Source organism: Xenopus laevis, chromosome 7L (assembly GCF_017654675.1).
Source record: "Xenopus laevis strain J_2021 chromosome 7L, Xenopus_laevis_v10.1, whole genome shotgun sequence".
NCBI classification, from domain to species: domain Eukaryota; kingdom Metazoa; phylum Chordata; class Amphibia; order Anura; family Pipidae; genus Xenopus; species Xenopus laevis.
Genome location: NC_054383.1, coordinates 106,224,183 through 106,247,897, shown reverse-complemented (window position 1 = coordinate 106,247,897; position 23,715 = coordinate 106,224,183). Strand labels below are relative to the sequence as shown.

At 40.6% G+C, this 23,715-nt stretch overlaps 1 protein-coding gene across 1 annotated transcript in view; it reads right to left on the bottom strand.

Annotated features, from left to right (window-relative positions):
* Positions 1-17,168, bottom strand: part of megf6.L (multiple EGF-like-domains 6 L homeolog) — a 283,490-nt gene extending 266,322 nt beyond the window's left edge. Inside the window, exon 1 of the mRNA XM_018226155.2 lies at positions 17,066-17,168. Coding sequence (XP_018081644.1) covers positions 17,066-17,160 — 95 coding nt within the window. The 5' untranslated portion in view covers positions 17,161-17,168. The remainder of the gene's footprint in view (positions 1-17,065) is intronic.
* Between the last annotated feature and the right edge of the window lie 6,547 nt (positions 17,169-23,715).

Here is a 23,715-nt window from a genome sequence, read left to right as displayed (position 1 = left end):
CAGACAGAATAGGTCAATAAAGCTGGCCATAGATGCAAAGATCCGATCGTTCGAATCCTCGAACAATCAGACTTCCCCATCTCCCGACCTGCCACTAACCATTCCGATCAAATAAAGTAGTAAAAGAACAGATCAGCCGATGTTCTGCCCCTGACAGCAAACGTACGATAGTTATGTCCGACAAAGCTAGTGACAGTCTCCCATTGAAAAACGTACGATCGGCAATACATGCAGAGATATTATCGGCAGCGGACAGAAATCTTTTAACCTGTCCGATCGACCAAATGACCGATCTCCGAGGGACGAAAAATGTCGGAACTCTCCACACACAGTCCGAAAATCGTGCGAAGATCAGATCTTTGCGTCTATGACCAGCTTAAGGTAAAACTATTTTGATACATATAGACAAATACAAGAGTCCTCAGCACTCAACCCATTATCAATATATTTAAGACAGCGACATTTTGTGCATACTGCTACTGAAAAATGCCTTACCCTTTAAACAAAACGGGGGCCGCCCGTCCATACATTGCAACACATTTAAACTGGCCAACTACGTCAAAGTCATCCCATATCTGGCCAGTCCTATGCTTAATTTTCATCTGATTCATTAAGAATTCTATTGCTTCATTATACATTTTACAAAAGGGACTACGTTTTACCTGCAACTTACTTGCTGCTTTCAAAGTAAAACTCCCAAACTTGGCTGCCCTTTTATTAGACACCAGTGGGATCACCTGACTATAGCTGGGAAGGGTGGGAGCTACAACATGGAGCTGGTCACTGCTCCTGTATAACTATAACAAACAAGGAAAAGTTGTGCTCACCACTAATTTTTAAAAACATTAGGCGGGGGTGCAATGAGGCTGTGACCACAAAATACATATAGACAAATACAAGAGTCCTCTGCACTCAACCCATTATCAATATATTTAAGACAGAGACATTTTGTGCATACTGCTACTGAAAAATGCCCTACCCTCCAAACAAAACAGGGACCGCTCTGTCCATACATTGTAACACATTTAAGCTGGCCAACAACGTCAAAGTCATCCCATATCTGGCCAGTCCTATGCTCAATTTTCATCTGATTCATTAAGAATTCCACTGCTTCATTATACATTTTACAAAAGGGACTAGTTTTACCTGCAACTTATTTGCTGTTATAGTTATACAGGAGCAGTGACCAGCTCCATGTTGTAGCTCCCACCCTTCCCAGCTATAGTCAGGTGATCCCACTGGAGTCTAATAAAAGGGCAGCCAAGTTTGGGAGTTTTACTTTGAAAGCAGCAAGTGAGTTGCAGGTAAAACTTAGTCCCTTTGTAAAATGTATAATGAAGCAGTAGAATTCTTAATGAATCAGATGAAAATTGAGCATAGGACTGGCCAGATATGGGATGACTTTGACGTTGTTGGCCAGCTTAAATGTGTTGCAATGTATGGACGGGCGGTCCCTGTTTTGTTTGGAGGGTAGGGCATTTTTTAGTAGCAGTATGCACAAAATGTCTCTGTCTTAAATATATTGATAATGGGTTGAGTGCAGAGGACTCTTGTATGTGTCTATGTATTTTGTGGTCACAGCCTCATTGCACCCCCGCCTAATGGTTTTAAAAATTAGTGGTGAGCACAACTTTCCCTTGTTTGCAATTTTGATACATGTTGAAGGCACAGAGTGTGACTAAAATGCCTAATGGGCAGAATCTAGTAATGTGAAAAAAAAAATCCGCCAGCTATTCTACATTTTTTTTTTCAGGAAACTGTGGCAAATTCCCCAAGACAAGAAAGTCGCTATAAGAAAAAACGGCCTTTGACTTTAATGCATTTGGACAAAAAAATTCCCATAATGCTTGTTGACTCGCATTTGACAAAAAGTCACAGAGACAAAAAAAAGATGCCACAAGAAAAAACTCAGATTAGTTTACATGTATTTGGAGCAAGAAAAGTTGCAGTTTCGTGGCTTTTTTGACAAAACAGGACAGATTCACTCATCACTAGTAGAATCAGAAAATCTGGTGTTCCATTAATATTCCCATGGAAGATGCAGGTTCTATAACACTATATAAGCTGCCATGCCAGTAGGTGATGTATAATGAAAAGCTCCAGTTGGCTCCATCAATGGCCAACTAAATGAGAAGTTGATGAGATTCTACAATGCTATTCTATTAATGCAAATTGAAATGACCTTCTAACAAATACATTGGGCTGTGTATTTGGTGCTAGCATGGATTACACCATGCTTGTATGTATATAGCGCTACTTGAGTCTGCAGCACTGTACAACAGAACAGTTAATTAGTGGAACAAACAGGGGGTCATCACATTACTAAATACAAATAAGTACAAAGTACAATAATAAATACAAAGCACAGTTACAATAAAGATTAAGGCAGGGTAGCCCATTCAATTCGAATTGATAGTGTGTATATCTGCTCCTGAAGGGGTGAGTATACTTATAAAGTTGCAAAAAAAATCACATTGTGGTCTCATCACAAAAAAACCCAGTCCAAAGGTTGCAAAAATAAAAAAAATATTTACAAAAGTAAAAAATTTTTAATAGGATATGCCTTTCGTACCAAGTGAGCACTTACTCATAGGGCGGCCCATTTATCAACATTCTCATTTTAGTGGTTTTAGAGGTTTTTGAAAGCATGAATAGACTCGTGTACTCTAAAATCACAAATGTCATGTCATTTATTAAAAGATCCAAATATAAGAAGCACAAATGGAAAAAAAAGCACTGAAGGATCCAGAAAAAAACATCAATACATCTAAAAATTTGACAAATACTACATAATAAAAAAGACAGAAAACATCCTAAAGTTCGAATGGCTAAAAAAAGGTCCAACATACTTATGTAGTATTTGCACAGCTCCCATTTACATCTGTGGGACCTTGAATACTTTTACTTGCCAAAGTTTTGTATTAGAGTTAAATCTCACGTTTTTAGAGAGAAATAAATGTGAAAAAAATTGAATGTTAGTAAATAGGCCCTTCAGTGTCAAGAAGACAAGAGGATTTTGTGTTTTGCAAACTAGGCCTTATACAGTATCTCTAAATGCATAGTGGTTTTGTGTGCACCTGGTCTTGAATGTCTTATGAGTTTGTTACAGCAATAGGCGCTCTCTCTAGAACACAAACAAATACACAACTATACCTTCTCATGTTAAAACATTCTTCATGGAAAAACAATGACTATTTCAAAGGTACCATTGCTCTGAGGCATTTCGCCAGTTACTGATGATGTGCTGCAACTTGTATTTTCATTTCAAGCCTCTGTTTAGAGTTATTGCTGGTACTTTAATTACATGTGAATTATGTTGCACAGGCCTTAGCTGGGGATTTCAGCTAGTCTGTCCTTGTTTCTCGAGCAGGACAAATATTTCTAAGTAAAGGCTCGTTTTAAATTCATTTTTTTTCTGTAAGTTATTCTGCACAGACAGCCTTGTTTATTCACATCTTTTTATATCATTATGAAGTGTCGTGTTGCTCGCTCCTCTGAGGCAAAAGAAAATGTTAATTAAAAGGTATCCAGCGGTAACCAAAAATTCATAAAAAGATGGTGGTTTTATGCTTTCTTTTTCCAAGCAATAATTTGTGAGTTAGGCGTTTCTCACATATGAAAGTACAGTTGTTTATCCAATAATACAAGCCTCCTGCCGCTTTCTAGGGATGCTGAGAATCTAGGATTTAGGATTCAGGCAAATCCAAAGGGCATGATTAGTCAAATCATTCATTAATTCAGCTGAACCCAATCCAAACTCAATTTCATGCATATTGAATAACAAAAAACAGGCAACAGATTTTTGATAACAGATTCAATTTTGTTTATCTTACTCAAATTTATGTATGCAAATTAAGGTTTGAAATCAGTTTTGTACTTGGTAGTCTGCTCAATCTGAATATTATGGATTTGGAGCAAAACCACTATATTTCTAATGTCATTACTGTTCTGTTCTAGGGATGCACCTAATCTACTATTTTGTATTCAACCGAACCCCTGAATCCTTTGCCAAAGACTCAGCGAATACTGAACCAAAATGAACCCTAATTTGCATATGTTTTGTGACAAAAAATCACATGATTTAAAGGATTCGGATACGGTTCGGCCAGGGACACGGATTTGTCCGAATCCTGGCAGAAATACCGAACCGAATCCTGGATGCAGTGCATCCATATTCTGTTCATGTATTGCAACATTTTAAACTGGAAAATCTGGGTTTTAGGCTACACATCAGTCAACCCAGGCCAAGCCATTTTACAGCTGTGCTGGAGGTATCTGAGAGATGACAAGTCAAACAGGGCCATAATTGGTACACTACATAGCAGGGACAACTCCTTAGGCATTTTCATAGCCTGTACAGAGAGATACAATGCATTTGTGCCAGCACTGGTATTTGTCTTATTTGAAGCACCACTCTGCAGAAAACAGTGTGAGGGTAAAGTAGTCCTTTAAGGAAACATCAGGGTATGACCGCTGTGGCAAAACAACTTCCATTCTATAATTTTAAAAACAGAAGCCTACCATTTACTAGTAAACTGCCAAGGATAGGGCAAGAGGGATTTTTGTTTTTTCCCTTTAAGGGGTTCTACAACTGTAAATTAATTTTTAGTATTACATAGTCTTTGATATTCTGACACAATTTGCAGCGGGTTTTCATTTTTTACTCTTTGTGGTTTTTCAGTTGTTCAGTTTTTCTTACTGCAGTCTGGCATTTCAGCAGCTATCTGGTTGTCAGGGTATTGTTTACCTTAGCAACCAGGCAGTCAGGGGCGTAACAACAGAGGAAGCAGACCCAGGCTGCAGGGGCCAGGAGGCATATTGGGCCCCATAAGGCCCTAATTAATGAGTAATTGTAATATATATCGGTAATACAGGGCAACCACTGGATATTTTGGGGGCCCAGTAACATCTAGTTACGCCACTGCAGGCAGTGGTTTCAATGAGAAACTGGAATATGAATTCCAGAGAGGCCAGAAAGACAAGGAATAAAAAGAAATTATAATAAAAAAAATTGTAAGATCACAGAGCAACAGTTTTTTTGGCTGCCAGAGTCATTGACCCTTCTTTTGAAAGCCAGAAAGATATAGAAGAGGAAGGCAAATAATAATTATAATAATAATTATAATAATAATAATAATTTATGAAGACCAGATGCAAAGTTGATAGGACATTCTATAACATACTACAAGTTAACTTAAATGTAAACCACCCCTTTAATCTGCGCTCTAAGGCCTATGGTATACTAGAGAATTATTGGTTCATAGTTAAATTGAAACTCACCAAACAATATGATGTCCAGGGACCACTCTCCAAATAATAATATCCAAATAATCCAAATCATTTACTCTTTCTCTGTAATAAAAATTAGTATCTTGTAGAGCTGGGCCAGGCCGGGCAGGCGCCCGAGGCAACCTGGCCAGCTGGACATGCACATGCGAGAATTGACGCTCGGGTGGCGCATCTGCGAATCGCCGCCTGCATGAATTGACATGCGCATGCACAGAAGCGCAAATAGACTGGGAGGATAAAACAGAGTCATGAAGAGAGGGGTCCGGACATGGGGTAGGCCACAGAGAAGGTACTTGCCTGTCGTCCCCCAAGCTTTGCGCCCTAGACACGTGCCTACTCTGCCTACCCCTAGTTCCAGCCCTGGTATCTTGTACATGATTCAAACTAAGATATAATGAATCCCTATTGGAAGCAAAACCAGTCCATTGGGTTTATTAAATGTTTACATGATTTTCTAGTAGACAATGTAGGAAGATCCAAATTATAGAAAGATCTGTTATCCAAAAAACAACAGGTCTCAAGTATTCTTGATAAAGGGTCCCATATATATATATATATATATATATATATATATATATATAAAAAGGGCTTTTGGGGTTAGGTCTTCTAGCTGCCTCCTGGTATTTTGATTTCCAACACAAGTAGCAGGATTCAAAATGCACCACAGCCCTAAATACTGCAGTAGCATAAGGACCTGGCAAAGTCCCTGCATCTCTTTTCAATATTTACATTCATATCTAGTTAAGTGAAGCATGTCAAATGTAATTAAAATATTCCCACAGATATTTCTTCTGATCTGCAATTTTACTCTTGAAAAAGAATCAGTTACTGAAGTTAATGGGACTGCACTGCCATTCTTTTCTTTTCCAAAAAATGGTTAAAGGTTACACTCAGAAACGTTCTGTGAAATAAGATCCCTGCTCATAACACAAAAATTCCATTCATAACCGCAAATGACGGACGCCTGTTTCTCAAACCTAGGCTTCTCTAAACATGACTTCGCTTTGATGCTATATACACATACGGGGAAAGTATCACCTGCAAAGAAATGCTTCCAAAAACAGTTATTATTGGCAAAGGGTGCCAGGAGGGCCCAAAAGAGTGAGCCACGGAGAGAGAGTCAAGGCAAACTGGAGCCAGTCTAAGGCAAAACAGAACAGATATAACATTGGCAGAAAACGTTCAACTAACTTCTACACATTTTTCCTCTTATAATAAATACAAAGCTTGTGGTTTGCCAGGGAATTCTTACAGGTTTGGCACTGATGATGCTTAGTGTCTCTTCCAGACAGCCATACCAATCAAACTGCAAGAGTGTATCATGGCACAGTGGCCATAAATCTTCATGCAGTGGTTAACCTGGCAGGAGGAATACAAATTACTCACACATTCCAACAAAAGAAAAACTTAAAGGAAAACTATACCCCCCAAACAATGTAGGTCTCTATTAAAAGATACTGAGTAAAACAGCTCATGTGTAAAACCCTGCTTCATGTAAATGAACCATTAGCGTAATAATATACTTTTTTAGTAGTATGTGCCATTGGGTAATCATAAATAGAAAATTGCCATTTTAAAAAATAAGGGCCGCCCCCTGAGATCGTAAGATTCACTGTGTACACATACAAACCACATGTAAGGTCACATGAGCCAATTAACAGACAGAGTTCTGCCTTTTGCTTCCTCACTTCTTCCTGTTACAGTTAGGGGCAGATTCACTAAGCTCGAGTGAAGGATTCGAATGAAAAATACTTCGAATTTCGAAGTATTTTTTGGGTACTTCGACCATCGAATTGGTTAAATTCGTTCGAATTCGATCGAAATCGAACGAAATCGAACGATTCGAAGTAAAAATCGTTCGACTATTCGATAGTCGAAGTACTTGCCCTTTAAAAAAAACTTCGACCCCCTACTTCGGCAGCTAAAAGCTACCGAAGTCAATGTTAGCCTATGGGGAAGGTCCCCATAGGCTTGCTAACCTTTTTTTGATCGAAGGATTTTCGTTCGATCGTTGGATTAAAATCCTTCGAATCGTTAGCGCTAAATCCTTCGACTTCGATATTCGAAGTCGAAGGATTTCAATTCGAGGGTCGAATTTCGAAGTATTTTTTACTTCGAAATTCGACCCTTAGTGAATCTGCCCCTTAGTGTTGTAGTATTTCTGGTCAGGTGATCTCTGAGACAGCACAGATAGAGTCACGAAATGGTGGTTCAAGGCAAGAGATGTAAAAGGGCAATATTTATGTAAATATATATTCCAGTTTGGTAAGATTCTTTAATATGCCATTCAATTTGATATAAACTATCTGTTTCTTAAGTATTCATTTTGGGGATATAGTTTTCCTTTAACAGGATTCTGTCATGATTTTTATGGTGTCGTTTTTATTTCTAAATTACACTGCAAATAATTCACTCTACAGTAAAATGTAATTGCTGAATCAATAAGTGTTTTAGTTGTAATATTGGTGTGTAGACTGATCATGTGCTTTCAGAAAGACCCAGCTCTTTAGGATGGAACTGCTTTCTGGCAGGCTGTTGTTTTTCCTTCACAATGTAACTGTATGTGTCGCAGTGGGACCTGGATTTTTACTATTGAGTGCTTTTCTTAGATCTACCAGGGAGCTGTTATCTTGTGTTAGGGAGCTGCTATCCGGTTACCTTCCCATTGTTCTGTTGTTAGGCTGCTGGGGGGGAAAGGGAGGGGTGATATCACTCCAACTTGCAGTACGGCAGTAAAGAGTGACTGAAGTTTATCAGAGCACAAGTCACGTGACTGGGGGCAGCTGGGAAACTGCCAATATGTCTAGCCCCATGTCAGATTTCAAAATTAAATATAAAAAAATCTGTTTGCTCTTTTGAGAAACGAACTTCAATGCAGAATTCTGCTGGAGTAGCAATATTAACTGATGCGTTTTGAAAAAAACACGTTTTCCCATGACTGTATCCCTTTAAATATGAGACGTGTTTTGTTCAGACTCAGATACTAGCACAGTCATGTATGCTTTGCTGGTGGCTCCATAGGATCCCCAATCCCATGACTGACAGGTTCTTAATATATCTATTCCATTTGAGAGAGGAGAGTCAGAATCATGTCCAAATCATAGGAGGCACCAAAGCAAATCTCAGAACTTTAAACTGACTAATGCCCTTTAACTTTTTGGAATGTACTATTTCTTAGCATGCGAGAGACAGTTCCAAATAAAAACGCATTGAGTTCAAAGAACAAAAATGACTGCAGTTCTAGAAGTTGTACAATGAACTCTATGGTGGCTTCTGCCAACAAAATGGAAAGTGTAGGGCAACCACACTCTGCTTTACCCCCACAATGCAGAGAGATCTCTGCCAGTTCAGTTGTAGTAGAAGTTTTCTCCACAGATTCATGGCAAGAATAAAGCTAGTTGGCAGTGGATTATTTCATCATCATAATTAGTTTTTTTTCCCTATAAGAACAATATGTTATAGAATGACTAATTCTAAGCAACTTTCCAATTGGCCTTCATTTTTATAGTTTTTCAATTATTTGCCTTCCTCTTCTGACTCTTTCCAGCTTTCAAATGGGGTTCACTGACCTCTTCTAAAAATCAAATGCCCTGTAAGGCTACAAATGTATTATTATTGCTACTTTTTATTACTCATCTTTCCATTCAGGATCTCTCCTATTTATATCCCAGTATCTCATTTAAATCAACCCATGCTTTCTATGGTAATTTAGACCCTAGCAACCAGCTGGCCCAGATTTGCGGCAAGGCCACAAAGGCCCAGGCCTAGGGCAGCATAAATCACTGAAATTGCAACCAGATTGCTGAAATTGCAAACTGGAGAGCTGCTGAATAAAAAGCTAAATAACTCAAAAACCACAAATAATATAAAATTGTCTCAGAATATCACTCTCTACATCATACTAAAAGTTTATTTAAAGGTGAACAATCCCTTTAAAAACACTGGTCTATGGAGATAGCAGTGTCTCTTCATGGGGTCATGGTTTAACACCCCCCCCCAGATCTACTAGCAGATACTAGTGTGGAATACATTATAACACAGACTTGTGGTCCTCTATTTGTGAGTCACTACAGGAAGGTCAGCCAGGACACATTCGCATCAGCTGGAAAGTGCAATCCTGACATTTGTCAGGAATCTCAAGGGATATCATATTATTATTTAAAAACCTGCTTGGTTCTCCATCTTATGGAGCAGCACTTTTATCACTGACGTTGAAAAGTTATTTCGGTACAAAGCGTTTCTGCAGAGGATTGGGGAGTATGTTATTCGTTGCCTTTTCATTTATGGAAGTTGTTTTGCTACTGCGGTACAAATGGCTTGTGCTATTAGCTTGAAAGTAAAAGCTGTTAACATTAGAAAGTGAGCGAGAATTTTCCATTTGTGATCTTATTTTGGAAAATGGCCTAGCCTCAGGCAACAACACGTGAACATCTCTAATCTAAAATTGTTTGCTCTATTCTCTATAGAGCACAGTCACCTTAAAGGGATTGTTCAGTATAAAAATAAAAACTGGGAAATACTGTAGATAGGCTGTGCAAAAAAAAAAAAAATGTTTCTAATATAGTTAGTTAGCCAAAAATGTAATGTATAAAGGCTGGAGTGACTGGATGTGTAACATAATAGCCAGAACACTACTTTCTGCTTTGCAGCTCTCTTGGTTTCCACTGATTGGTTACCGGGCAGCCAGTATCAGTGAATTGGGGGGGACAAATAGGTCATAACTGTTGCTTTTGAATCTGAGCTGAATACTGAGGATCAATTGCAAACTCACTGAACAGTTATATCCCATGTGGCTCCCCTTCAAGTCGCTGACTGACTAAGGGGCCGATTCACTAACTTCGAGTGAAGGATTCGAAGGTAAAAAAAACTTAGAATTTCGAAGGTTTTTTTGGGCTACTTTGACCATCGAATGTGCTACTTCGACCTTCGACTACGACTTCGAATCGAAGGATTCAAAGTAAAAATCGTTGGACTATTCGACCATTCGATAGTCAAAGTACTGTCTCTTTAAAAAAAACTTCGACCCCCTAGTTCGCCATCTAAAAGCTACCGAAGTCAATGTTAGGAAGGTCCCCATAGGCTTGGCTAACTTTTTTTGATCGAAGGATATTCCTTCGATCGTTGGATTAAAATCCTTCGAAACGTTTGATTCGAAGGATCTTATCGTTCGATCGAGGAATTATCCTTCGATCGTTAGATCGAACTATCTGCGCTAAATCCTTCGACTTCGATATTCGAAGTCGAAGGATTTTAATTCCTAGTGAATTGGCCCCTAGTGAATTGGCCCCTAAGCGTTAGAGTCCCCACAGACGCAAAGATTTCTCTTGCCGAGCAACCGATTTTAGCGAAGTCCGACCAATCCTTCGAAATTATCATGCGGTTAGTGGGATTCGAATGATCGAACATCTTACGATTTTTTGGCGAGGTTAAAAAATCTTTGTTGGTCCCAGTGCAATCTATCTATGTTTACAGGGCCAAGCAGGCAGCTCCCCTTTTTTTCCTGGCAAATTGGTCTTTTTAGTTCATGGACAATTCGTATGATCGTACGATCGTTCCGAGATAATCGTGGTCTCACGATGATGATCAGATCTCAAACATCTCAACATCTGTGGCCAGCTTTAGAGAGTTGAAAAGCAGGAAGTTGGGTTCTGTTCTGTTATATAAGACATCCGGTCACTCCAGCCTTTATAGATTTTGGGGAGATTTGGTTGCCTGGCGACTAATCGCCTCCTTTTGCAGCGACCAATCTCCCCAAAGGCCTTTCCTCACTCTGCGCCGGCTAAAATGACAAAACGCCGGCGCTAATCCCACGCGGCGATTCGTTTTCCAAAGTCGCCCGAAGTTTCAGGTGATTAGTTGCCAGACGACCAAATCTCCCCAAAATGCCCAGTGTGGACTTACCCTTAAAGAAACCTGAAATGGGTAGTGAAACTCCTCTTTGCATGAGAAACATGCTGGAGATAAATCCTGTAAACCGAAGTCAATGGGAGGCAATGCTCACTGACGATTGTAATGACCCATCTCTGAATTTGTAATGGCCTGCCTGAAAGGTTGGGAAGGTCTCTTTCTAAAGCACCAAAATGGTAATAAACCACATAGCACACTAGTTGGAACATGGGGCATCACTGACCTCAACATAGAACATTATGTCCCCCTGCCTCTCTCACCCACAGGTGCTGCTGGGCTCTCATATGTACTCAAAGATAGGCAATTTATTTCTACATCTTGTATAGTGATTCAAAACAATTAGTCCTAATGATCCACTTCTATCCCATGAACTCTAGTTTGTTCAGGTATGGGATCTGTTATCCAGAATGCTCGGGACCTGGGCTTTCCAGGTAATGAATCTTTCTGTAATTTGGATCTTCATACCTTAAACCTACTAGAAAATCATTTAGACATTAAATAAATCAAATATGCTGGTTTTGCCTCCAAAAAAATATTAATTAGTTGGGATCAAATACAAGGTACTGTTTTATTATTACAGAGAAAAAGGAAATATTTTTTTTAAAAATTTGGATTATTTGAATATAATGGAGTTTATGGGAGTCAACCTTTCCGTAAATCTGAGCTTTCTGGATATTGAATCCCATACCTTTACAACCAATTGTTCTACAAGAGAAACATGGTGCGCCCAGGATGATGTAGTATAGCCACCATACTTAAGTCATAAAAGGACAGCATGAACCATAGAAACAAGTACTTAAAGGGATACTGTCATGGGAAAAAATTTTTTTTTCAAAATGAATCAGTTAATAGTGCTGCTCCAGCAGAATTCTGCACTGAAATCCATTTCTCAAAAGAGCAAACAGATTTTTTTATATTCAATTTTTAAATCTGACACGGGGCTAGACATTTTGTCAATTTCCCAGCTGCCCCATGTCATGTGACTTGTGCCTGCACTTCAGGAGAGTAATGCTTTTTGGCAGGCTGCTGTTTCTCCTTCTCAATGTAACTGAAGGAGTCTCAGTGGGACATGGGTTTTTACGATTGAGTGTTGTTCTTAGATCTACCAGGCAGCTGTTATCTTGTGTTAGGGAGCTGTTATCTGGTTACCTTCCCATTGTTCTTTTGTTTGGCTGCTGGGGGGAAAAGGGAGGGGGTGATAATCACTCCAACTTGCAGTACAGCAGTAAAGAGTGATTGAAGTTTATCAGAGCACAAGTCACATGACATGGGGCAGCTGGGAAATTGACAAAATGTCTAGCCCCATGTCAGATTTCAAAATTGAATATAAAAAAATCTGTTTGCTCTTTTGAGAAATGGATTTCAGTGCAGAATTCTGCTGGAGCAGCACTATTAACTGATTCATTTTGAAAAAAATTTTTTTTCCCATGACAGTATCCCTTTAACAGAATCTAAGAGTCATATTTATAAAGAAGGCACCAAATAATCTGTTTTTTTTTTTACACCTGCTCTTTTCTGTAACATTGGTTTCAGTGGGACTTTACCAGTTCTAGAAAGTTCTGTATATGGGTAAATGCATTTTTATAAATAGAATTGAATTGAAGCTGTCTACTACACACACAAAATTTAAGCTCAAGGGAAGCTTGGTGATTTTTGTCATGTTGTTTGGCCTACACTGTCCCTTTACAAATAGGTGAAATACTAAACAATTGCTTTTACTCCTTTTTAGGTGTTCAACACTTTACACACTTATCCAGTACAGCATTCCCATGAGATAAATATTACTGTCCACCAACAAGCAAACATGAAATCCCTTCTCCCCTCTTTCTTTGATAGTTATATGAACATACATAAAGCAGAACCCAGAGCATGAAAAGCAGTGGCGTAACTAGCAAATTCTTTGTTGGGCCTCCAAAATGACCAGAGGTGACCTGTTATACCAATATATATTAAAATCACTTAAAATTTACCCTGCAGTTGGGTCTGCTTTCTGTGTAATTGCACCCCTGAAAAAGTACCCTTCATGAATGCCACAACAGGCATTTACAGTATATATCATTAAACACAATGGCCTATGTGTACAGAAAGCAACACAGGGCTTAGTGCTCCATTACACAACATAAAGCCTCACAGCAATGTTGTCCCTAAAATTTAACAGCAAAATGGAACATATTTAGTTTGACAGTTAAGTAATCTATCAATGTCAACTGATTCATTTTCTGGTCTGAATTACTTTTTCATCCGCCAATTTGCAAACAGATTTCCCAGCACCGCAAAGCCATTATACAAATATTTGGCTCGCCATTCACTGCTCCTTTCCTAATTTCTGCAGTCTGCAACATACTAGATCATTTTCAGTTATTGACATGAAGACGACACCCTTAAAAATAACCTACAAACAACCCTATTAGATCTCCCCATTATTTCATGTTAAATACTTAAAAAATGGATTTTTAGATCATAGTGCTTCTTTCATTATGATATGTACAAATATAATCTCTATTACAGAAAGCATCTCCTGACTCTTATTTGCTTGCAAGCTCGAAAGAACTGAGCATACAGCGTTGAGAATCTTCCTGCCTGCATCAGTAACTTAACTATTTTGGGGGGTGGCCATGTAGATAGAACAGCAGGGGGCACTCCTCTTGCAAATGTATGACATCAGCTGTGCATAACTACAGGTATAGGACCTGTTATCCAGAATGCTCGGGACCTTAAAAAAGATCTTTCCATAATTTGGATCTTCGGATAACGGATCCCATACCCGTATTGATATCTGTGGGCAGGTGTGCTACAGCTTATAATGGGAGCACTAACATATAGTATGACTACTATAAAGAAGTTCCAGACCCTACAGTGGCAGCAAACTTTTTGACTCACTGGGGGTCATTTATCAACACTGGGCAAATTTGCCCATAGGCAGTTACCCATGGCAACCAATCAAATTGCTGCATTGTTTGTTCTACTTGCAGCAGGCTTTAAAAAGCTGATCACCGATTGGTTGGTATAGATAACTGCCCATGGGCAAATTTGCCCTGTGTTGATAAATGAGCCCCAGTACTACTGAGGAGTTTTATGGACCGTAACTTTATATGAGCATTAACTTGCTCCTGGTCCACAGCATGGCAGAACGGAAAGTGCTAAAACCTCAGTGCTGGGCTGTTCTATAATAACTTTACATTGTGTAAAGGAATTTAAATATTTAGCCTTAATGGGAAACAGTGAGATTACATAGCATCATGTCAACTGAACATTTTAAGTGGAGATATATGATATATAATACACAAAAGCCATGAATACCTTGTAAATGATATCCTTATAAACGGTGAGTTCTGATGTCATCAGTTATAAACGGTGAGTTCTGATGTCATTTCTGTCACATGACTCACTGAACCTTGTGGATTATAACAAATAAAGTACCCCTGTTGCAAAATATGAGGATATTAGAAGTTACCTCGGAGACCTTCGGCCTCGTGTTTTTATCTGGTCATGAAACTCCTCAGTAATTTATAATATCCTTATAATTTACAGTAGGGGTACTTTATTCACTATATAAACAACGGATTGCATATGTGCATTTGCAGCTCTTCATCTCTTCCTATATAAAATTAATTTATACATTTTGGGGCTGAACTAAGACCTATTTTTGCCACTTATTCTACCATTTGCACCAGATCAGGGAGCATGTGACCTACAGCACCCATATGTTTCAGAACTATCATATCAAGTGCTAATGGTCGTCTTTTCCTGCTCATGATTATTAGTTCAATCTGCATTCCGCTATGGGCAATCTGGGTTCTCTGTCTTTGTCTGATACCCCTGCCATGATTTAAAGGGGTGGTTCACCTTTAAGTATGTAATAGAACAGCCAACTTTTCAATTGGTCTTTATTTATTTTTTTACAGTTTTCGAATGATGTGCCCTTTTCTTCTGAAACTTTTCAGCTTTCAAATGGGGGTCACTGACCCCATCTGAAAACCAAATGTTCTGTAAGATTACACATTTATTGTTATTGCTACTTTTTATTACTCTCCTTTCTATTCAGGCCTCTCCTGTTCATATTCCAGTCATTTATTCAAATCAGTGCATGATTGCTAGGATACTTTGGCCCCTAGCAACCAGATTGCCGAAGATGCAAACTGGAGAGCTGTTGAATAAAAAGCTAAATAACAAAAATAATAAAAAATGAAAACTAATGGCAAATTGTCTCAGAATATCACTTTCTACATCATACTAAAAGTTAACACAAAGGTGAACAACCTTTTAAGTATTTTAAGTATTAATATTATTATTCACATTCTACAGTGCTATCCAAAAGAAGATTGTATACATCAAATGGCATTCAAATATTTATTGACAGGGGTGTACAGAGAACCCTGCTCAACAGAGCTTATATTCTAAAAATGCATGACAATAATTAGAAACGTACTGTAGATGCATATTGGTTTTGTCTGTACAGAATCAGAATGTGCATCACTTGCATAGTGGGACCTACACCTGTACATTTTGTACACAGCTCCCAAATAAGCATGTGCCAAACTCAATATGAAGAAGAGGAGATACAACCTCATCTATTCAAAGGGAGCAAAGCAAGTGTCTCAGTTCCGCTTGCTGCAGATGAAATGCACTTGAAGGAAGACGTTGCTTTGATAGGCAGCTAATATAGTGTTGAACATAAACTAGGAATTCCTGGAAGGAAGAAACCCTGAATTCTCTCCCTAAAAGCGCCTTAGGTGAAGTCTTCTCTGCAGCTGTCTCACTGCCTCTCACTACATACAAGGTCTCTCACTGCAGCAGCTCCTTCTATTCAATTACAGGGCAAGGCATGTTCCGAAACTGCACGAAGATAATCATTTACGAAATACCAGACCATTTAAAGAGGTATTACAGTGGCACTGATGACAAAAAGCAGCATTACCCTTTAATACTGGGAGTATATGCAAGCTCCTGTGCCCCACTTTGGGGAGTTGTTGGGGAGATCTTTTTCAGCAGCTACATTTTGCAGATGCAAACATTAAGGGGGTTATTTACTAAACTCCGGTCTGGTTTTTTGGAATAAAACTCGAGATTTATTAAAGCCCGATGCTGTAAAAAGCCCGGATCCGAAAATATGCCATCTCAGACCTGCCGATGTTGTGTATAAGTCGATGGCAGAGGTCCCTATCCTATTTTGATGTTTCTGTGGTCTGGAATTAGTCTCAAAATCTACTCATTTCGGGCAAAAATCCGAAAATTTCTGGCTTTTTGGGAAAAACCCGTAAAGAACCTATGATTTGGGTTTTCGCTCGATTATATCGAGTTTTTAACAAACCGATTCAATCAAGCTTTTTTAATAATACATAAGGTAAAATTGGGTATGGGAGTTTGGTCATGGTTTTTTTTATTTAAAAAATTAAATATATTTTAGTAAATGAACCTCAAAAACATTGGTTCCCCAGTTGTTGGACTATAATTCCCAGCATACTTTTACCATACTAATAAGTGATTGGCAACTGAAGTCCAGCAAGATCTGAAGACCCTAGATTAGGAAACAGGGGTTTAGAAACTCTTGGTATTTTATTGACATTGTTTCCCATGCTTTAAAAACGTAAAAAAAAGTTTTTTAAAAAGTGTGTGGGGGGGGGGCAACCTGACCCTCCAGCTCCTATCAGACTACATCTACCAGCAGAAGTTGAAAGCTTAGGGTTGCAGATCAAAAACTGGTGGATAGGAGGCTGGACAACTCCAAATGGCAATATTAGTAGATGAATTGGTATCTAAATTATGTGTGAGCCTGTACTTAGAACATGTGATTGTCAGCTCTGCTGGAGATAGGAACTAATGTGTATAAATAAATAAGCATTCTCGGTGAACATGGCAATTTACTCACATATAAGGCTGGATTCCATCTGTTGCTGAGCACATCTCTTGAGTAAGAACAAGCAGTAGGAAAGCCATCATCTGGACGCACATTGTAGGTAACATGATCCACCTTCTGAACTTCACAAATCAAGCCGGATACTTTCCCCCAGGTATCAAACAAAGGACTGAGAAATTCAGGCAGTTGACCAAAGTTTTCTTTCTTCCCCCCGCCCCCCAAAAAAACCCCAAAAAGCCAAGAAGAGGTGATTTTGCTAAGTTTCTCCTTGAAGAGCCATGTGTATTGTCTCAGGAAGAAAGGGTCACTGTGCTGCTGCAAGTTTAAATGACAAGGAGAGAAAGTTCCCAGCAGGCTGGAGCGTAGAATGTGCAGGGGCAGCTGTTTCTCATTGTTCAGCTGAAGCAGAGTCAAAGAGATCCAAAGCACTGATGGGTTTTTGGGAGCTGAGAGGTGGATGAGTGTTTGGGAGCTGAGAAGTGGATGAGTGTTTGGGGGTGTTTGGGAGCTGAGAGGTGGATGAGTATTTGGGGGTGTTTGGGAGCTGAGAGGTGGATGAGTATTTGGGGGTGTTTGGGAGCTGAGAGGTGAATGAGTATTTGGGAGTGTTTGGGAGTCCTGCTGCAGCTGATCCAGTTCCCATTCCAAGGAGCACAGTCCAAGCCCCCTCCGACAGGAGCCTGCGAGTAGACAGAGAAGAGGAGGGGATTTCGGAGACAGGTCACCTCCCTCAGGACAAATTAGGGATGTCTTTTCCCCGGCATTGTGCCTCTAGGATGCAGCGTATCCATCAGTGAGAGCGACACGAGCAGACTGCAGCCATTGCCTATTCCCCGCGCTGCGCGTTGTACCTGCCTCTCAGGCGCTATTTGCAGGTGACTGGAAGAAAGAGAAATTCCTCTGGGTGGATAATGGACGTGAAGCCTCCCGAGTAATAGAGAAGCGCCGCATGCGAGCCGTGCATATTTATAGCGCCCAGGGAGACTCGGGCTTTCCAGTTGCGTCCTAGATTTCAGTGGTATTCATATAGTGTGTGTAATATGTGTATAGAGGCAGCTTCTCCGCAGTCTCTCAGCTCCTGCCTTACTCACAGTCATTGTCTCTCTCCTAAATCTCTCTCATAGCAGCTCACTCTGATTCCCTTCCACTCCCAAACTGCTCATACCTCCCCCTCGTCTACTTCTCACTCCCCCTGACAACTTTAAGTGCAGAGACACACGTGGAGATTAGGGGAGATTTAGTCTCCCAGCGACAAATCGCCTTTTCTTCAGGCGACTAATCTCCCCAAACTGCCTTCCCTCCCTGGTAAAATCTAAAGGTAAGGGCACATGTGCAGATTCGGGGAGATAAGTCGCCTGGCCACAAATCTCCTCTTCTTTGGGGCAACAATCTCCCCGAACTGCCTTCCCCTACCTACCAAGAATGAAAAATCGTCAGCAGGATGGCACTGGCGGCACTTCGTTTTCTGAAGTTGGCTTACGAGGAAACTTTGGGCAACTTCGGAAAACGAAGCACCGCGTGTGTCATAACGAAGGCGACTCTCATTACAGCCGGGGCAGGAGAAGAGGAAGCGGTTCGGGGAGATTAGTCGTCTCAAAGAAGAGGCGATTAGTCGCCAGGGCGCTAAATCTCCCCGAATCGCCTAGTGTGGACTAAGCCTAAGGGTCTGGCCACACAAACTGATTCAAGGAGATCCCCCTGTCCTCCGCCGGCTAAAATGAAAATCACATGCGGCAATGCACACATGGCACCTGGCATCACCCGAAGTTTCCTCGTGAGGCAATTACGGGCGACTTCGGAAACCAAAGCGATTTGTGTACCTGCCCCCAGGCGATTTTCATTTTAGCTGGCGGAAGGCAGATCGGGGAGATTAGTCCCCGCAAAGAAGAGATTTGTCGCCTGGCAACTTATCTCCCCGAATCTGCCCGTGCGGTCAGACCCTAAGGGTAAGGGCACACAGGCAGATTCCTCGTGAGGCAACTTCGGGTGACTTCAGAAAATGAAGTGCTCCGAGTGCCATCCCGCAGGCGATTTAGATTCTAGCCGGTGGAAGGCAGTTTGGGGAGATTAGTCGTCCGAAGAAGAGACAATTTGCCAGATGACTAAATCTCCCCGAATCTCCACGTGTGTCTCTGCCCTAATTCTCACTTTCTCTCACTTGTTTTTATATGCTGCCCATTAAGGCTGGTGGCACACTGTAAGATTCAGGGGAGATTAGTCGCCAAGTGACAATCTCCTCTTCTTCAGGCGACTAATCTCCCTGAAATGCTGACGGGATGTCATACGTAGCTCTTCTTTTTCCTAACTGCCCGTTTCCTTGCGAGGCATGCAGATACAGTCACACGTGCTCTCTACACCAGGTCAGGTTGGGTGTGCGGCAGTGAGGTCCCCCGGCATAGCGAGCTCAGGTGCATGCACACACCTTGCCTGCCTTTTATCTTATACCAGCCCTAGGGCAAATAAAAAGAATAGTTAGTTGAAAAAGCTATACGTGCCCCTGATCACAATGGAACCCTAGGCTATAACGTAGATAAGCTTGTGCATTAATTCTCCCCTGGGTACCAGGCATGAGTGGCAGGGCCAGAACACTAGGGATAGGCACCTGCCTAGGGCGCAATGATGGGGGGGGGGCTGGGCAGGTACCTCTTGTCCACTCTCTTGCTACCCACCTCGAGCACACAATGTCATAGTGCCTAGGGCGCCTGGTCGGCTTGGCCTGCTTCTGAGTACAGGGCTCCCTAGCATTTGGGTGGCCCCCAGAGCTTCTGGCTATCTTGTTCTGAATGATGTGCATGCTAGAGGCGTGCCAAGGGACACCTACCACCTCCTGCTCCATACTTTGATCACAAACAGTTGCACCTGGGCTCTAGGCACTTGACCTCAGTCCATCACCTTCAAACCAGTGACTGACATATTTGATGACTGTGAAGACAGGGGTCACCTCCATTTGCCTTCAGCTCCAGCACTGGATTTGCAGAAAGTGTCTGGGGATGGGATTTTTTTCTATTTTGGAACCTAAGGGCTGCCCCCTTAATGGTGCCTCCCTATGCTCCTGGCCCCATTCAGAAGCCACTGGGCTGCTGCCTTTATTATCTTACTCATAATTCAAACTCTTTCTTCTTTTACTCTCCCTCTGCCTGTTTTTATTGTTCCTTCTCACACTATGCCCCTTCCATTTTCTGATTCGCTACATTTCCCTTCTCTAATTCTTACCCCTGCTTTCTTCAGTTTTCCAATTTCCAACACCATTTCCCTGCTTCTCCCCTTGTTACTTTCCCTTACCCCCTTTTTCTCCTGTTTTCTGTACAACTCACATTGTACTACATATTTAATTACCTCTCTTGTATGCTTCCCCTTTCTATTCCCTTCTGCCTTTTTTGCTTTCCTTCTATACTTTTATTTCCTTCTCTGTTATTCTCTTTCTTTTTACTTTCTCTCTTTCTCTCCTTCCTCTCTTAATTTCATTCTCTCCTCTCTCTGTGTCTGCACTAGGGAGGCTGAACAAGTTAGCAATGTACCAGCCATTTGATGCTGTCAGCGGTGAGCCGACAGAGCTGAAGGATACAAACCCAATTCATTTATAGTAGAAAGGACAATTTACTAAGCATTTCAGAGTTTTTTTTTCCGGTCCACTCAAAATTCCCACGCAATGCACTTAGCAATATTTACTGAGCAGGCACGGAAAAGAAACATTGCCACCTAGGAGGCAGATGAAATGAAATTGAAGTATATTTCTTGTTTATTCAATGCAATGTGTTCATATATTAATAAATGTGATTCTGACCAGTGAGGTATCGCTAAAGCAAATCAGTCAAAGGGAAAAAACGCACCAGCGAGAAGGGCAAAGATTCCACTGATTGTTACACAGTTACCACAATGGGAAAGATTTCTCCATTCATTTCATGTGACTCATCCCAGACTGACGGGATTTTCCAAGGTTTATGTTTAGTGTAACGGTACAATAAATTGGCTATTCCATTGTTTCGAAGTAACACTCAATTGTGCAGACTTAAAGGAGAACTAAAGCTTAACTAAAGAAGTAACTATACGAGCCCAAGGCAACCACAGTCCTTTAGCAGTAAAGATCTGTGTCTCCAAAAATGCCACAGTAGCTCCCCATTTTCTTTTCTGCTGATTCACTGCACATGCTCTGTGTTGCTGTCATTTACTGAGCTTAGGGACCCATTCACAATATACAGTACGTATAGAATAGAAATTTCACAATATAAGGCTGATTAGTAATTAAAACAAATAATTACTACATGGCAGCTCAGAAACCAGTGTAATTAGCATCAGAATTTAATCATCAACCTTGTAGCATCAGCTCATATTACAGGCCTCATTTTCTGCTTGATAATTTGCGATGACCCCTAAGTTTAGTATCTCAACAGCTGCTCAGAGCCCACTGAGCATGTGAGTGTCACAGACACTTTCCAAGATGGTGACCCCCTGTGACAAGTTTGAAGTCCTGGATCATTGCTGCTATTGACAAGCTGAAACTTTAGCCTGGTGCAGTAAGTTCAGTATATAAAATATGGCATTTTTAACCATATTCATTGTTAGGGGTTAGTTCTCCTTTAAAGGGAAATGGGGGATTTCTCTTCTAGAATACATAAAGGTATGCACATACACAGGCAAATCATTTCCATTAGTTAGAAGGAGAAATGTATCTGAATTAGTGCATGAAATACATAGGAAATAGAGCCCCAAAGAGCAGTAACTGTAGGAAAAGCACAGCAAGTTGGCAATATCACTTGATTCCAACCAAGTCAAAATCTAGGCCATCGGGTCCAGAGACAGCTCTGTAGATCTCAATGTGTGGCTTTAAAATTCATTGGCATGTTGGTCGTTGTACCTTAGCAACAACTAGGTATCACAGGTTCAAGATCACTGTTCTGTATCCAGGTGGGGCCCCATAGTGTCTATTTCAAATTCACCATAATGTGCCCACACTAGACAGTTTAAATGGGACTTTGGTCATTAAATCAGATTGTTGACTGCAAAGTCATCTAATCCATCTCCCTCTTACTTGCTACTTAGAACAAGGTTACTAGGTAACTGTTCCCTTGGAATAACCAATGTTGACACTTCAACTACAATTTGTTGAACGGTACAAACTGGACTTAATGGCTTGAGAGTAACTAAACTCAAGGCTTGTGAGATATTAAGGATTCAGACAACCTCAGGAGATTACATGCCTCTCACCAATACATGTTCAGTGAACTTTGCACTTGCTGAAGAACCTCTTGAGAATCAGATCTGTCACTCACAATTTCTCCATATCCATTTGAAGCCAGCCTTTCTCCCTTCTTCAATAACACATATTGATTGTTTAAGGAAGAGCTTTTGAATAAACATTGGGAAATCTACGCTTCTTCTTGGTCCAGATCAATGACTCCGATTTCATTTGGTGAATAAGGGCATTAACTATGCCTGGATTGGCAATCTCTGGCAAATGCTAGAGAGACTGTCAGCTGTGAAGGGCAGTCGCTATAAAGTGGGGGGTTATTTGGGTCTTTGTGTACTTGAAATGCCAGGGTCTATCATTAATCCCAATTTGGACTTGCAAACTGTGAATGTATGTTAGAGTCCTGCGTGGAACCAATTTGTTAAACCCGAACCCGGACCCACAACCCGCATATTTACCCGCTTGGACCCGCAAGTACCTTATCCGCAAACCGATCCCCGACCCGCTGACCATCAAGAAACAGGAAGTGCTGTCATTGTAAACCGGAAGTGATGTCATTAGAAGTTGGCGTGATCAGAAAAAATAAAGTAAAACAGGAAGTGCTGTCGTTGTAAACTGGAAGTGACATTATTGGAAGTAAGCGTGATCAGAAAAAAAAAGAGTAAAACTCGCTATTGAGAAGACCCCACGACCCGCAAAGCCGGAGTACCGCCAACCCGTGTCTATACCCGCTCCCGAAACTTCTATCTGCAACCGCAGGGTTCCGCAGGTATTTGCGGGTAACCCGTGGGTACCTGACCCACTGCAGGACTCTAATGTATGTATGTATATTTTTATTTGTATAGCGCTCCTTGAGGGCAAAGCACTGTACAGCAAAATAATAAATTAGTAGTAACAAACAAGGGGTCACTGCATTAAAGGGGACCCGTCACCCAAAAAAATTATTCAGAATCCTATTTTATCACATTAGTCTAGCAAAATGAACTTTAATTACACTATATAAAATATTTGTATCTTGTTTTCCTTCAATCTGGGAATTCATAATTATAACAAGCAGGCAGGAGCCATTTTGTGGACACTGTTATTAAGACAAGCCTTGCATCATCTCAGAATCTTGTTTCTGCACCAGAATGTGTAATCTGGTGTCCATTCCCATGCCCTGGTTACACAATTAAAAGGTGAAGAGAATGGGGGAATGTGGGGAGAGCAGTGACATCTAGGAAGTGCTGAATGGAAAGTGAAAGTAATTGTCTACCCCGCCTCTATGTCACTGGCATAGAGGAGGGGCAGACAATATTTGATTGACAGCTGAGATTTTTAAATGGTCTTACAACAGCTATGAATGCTTTAATAAAAAATATAAATTGGATTTCATGTTTAATTTGAAAAGGACTTTTATTATACAGATTTTTGTGTCTGGATGACAGGTCCACTTTAATACGTAACAATAAGTGCATCTTTAGAAATACAATTC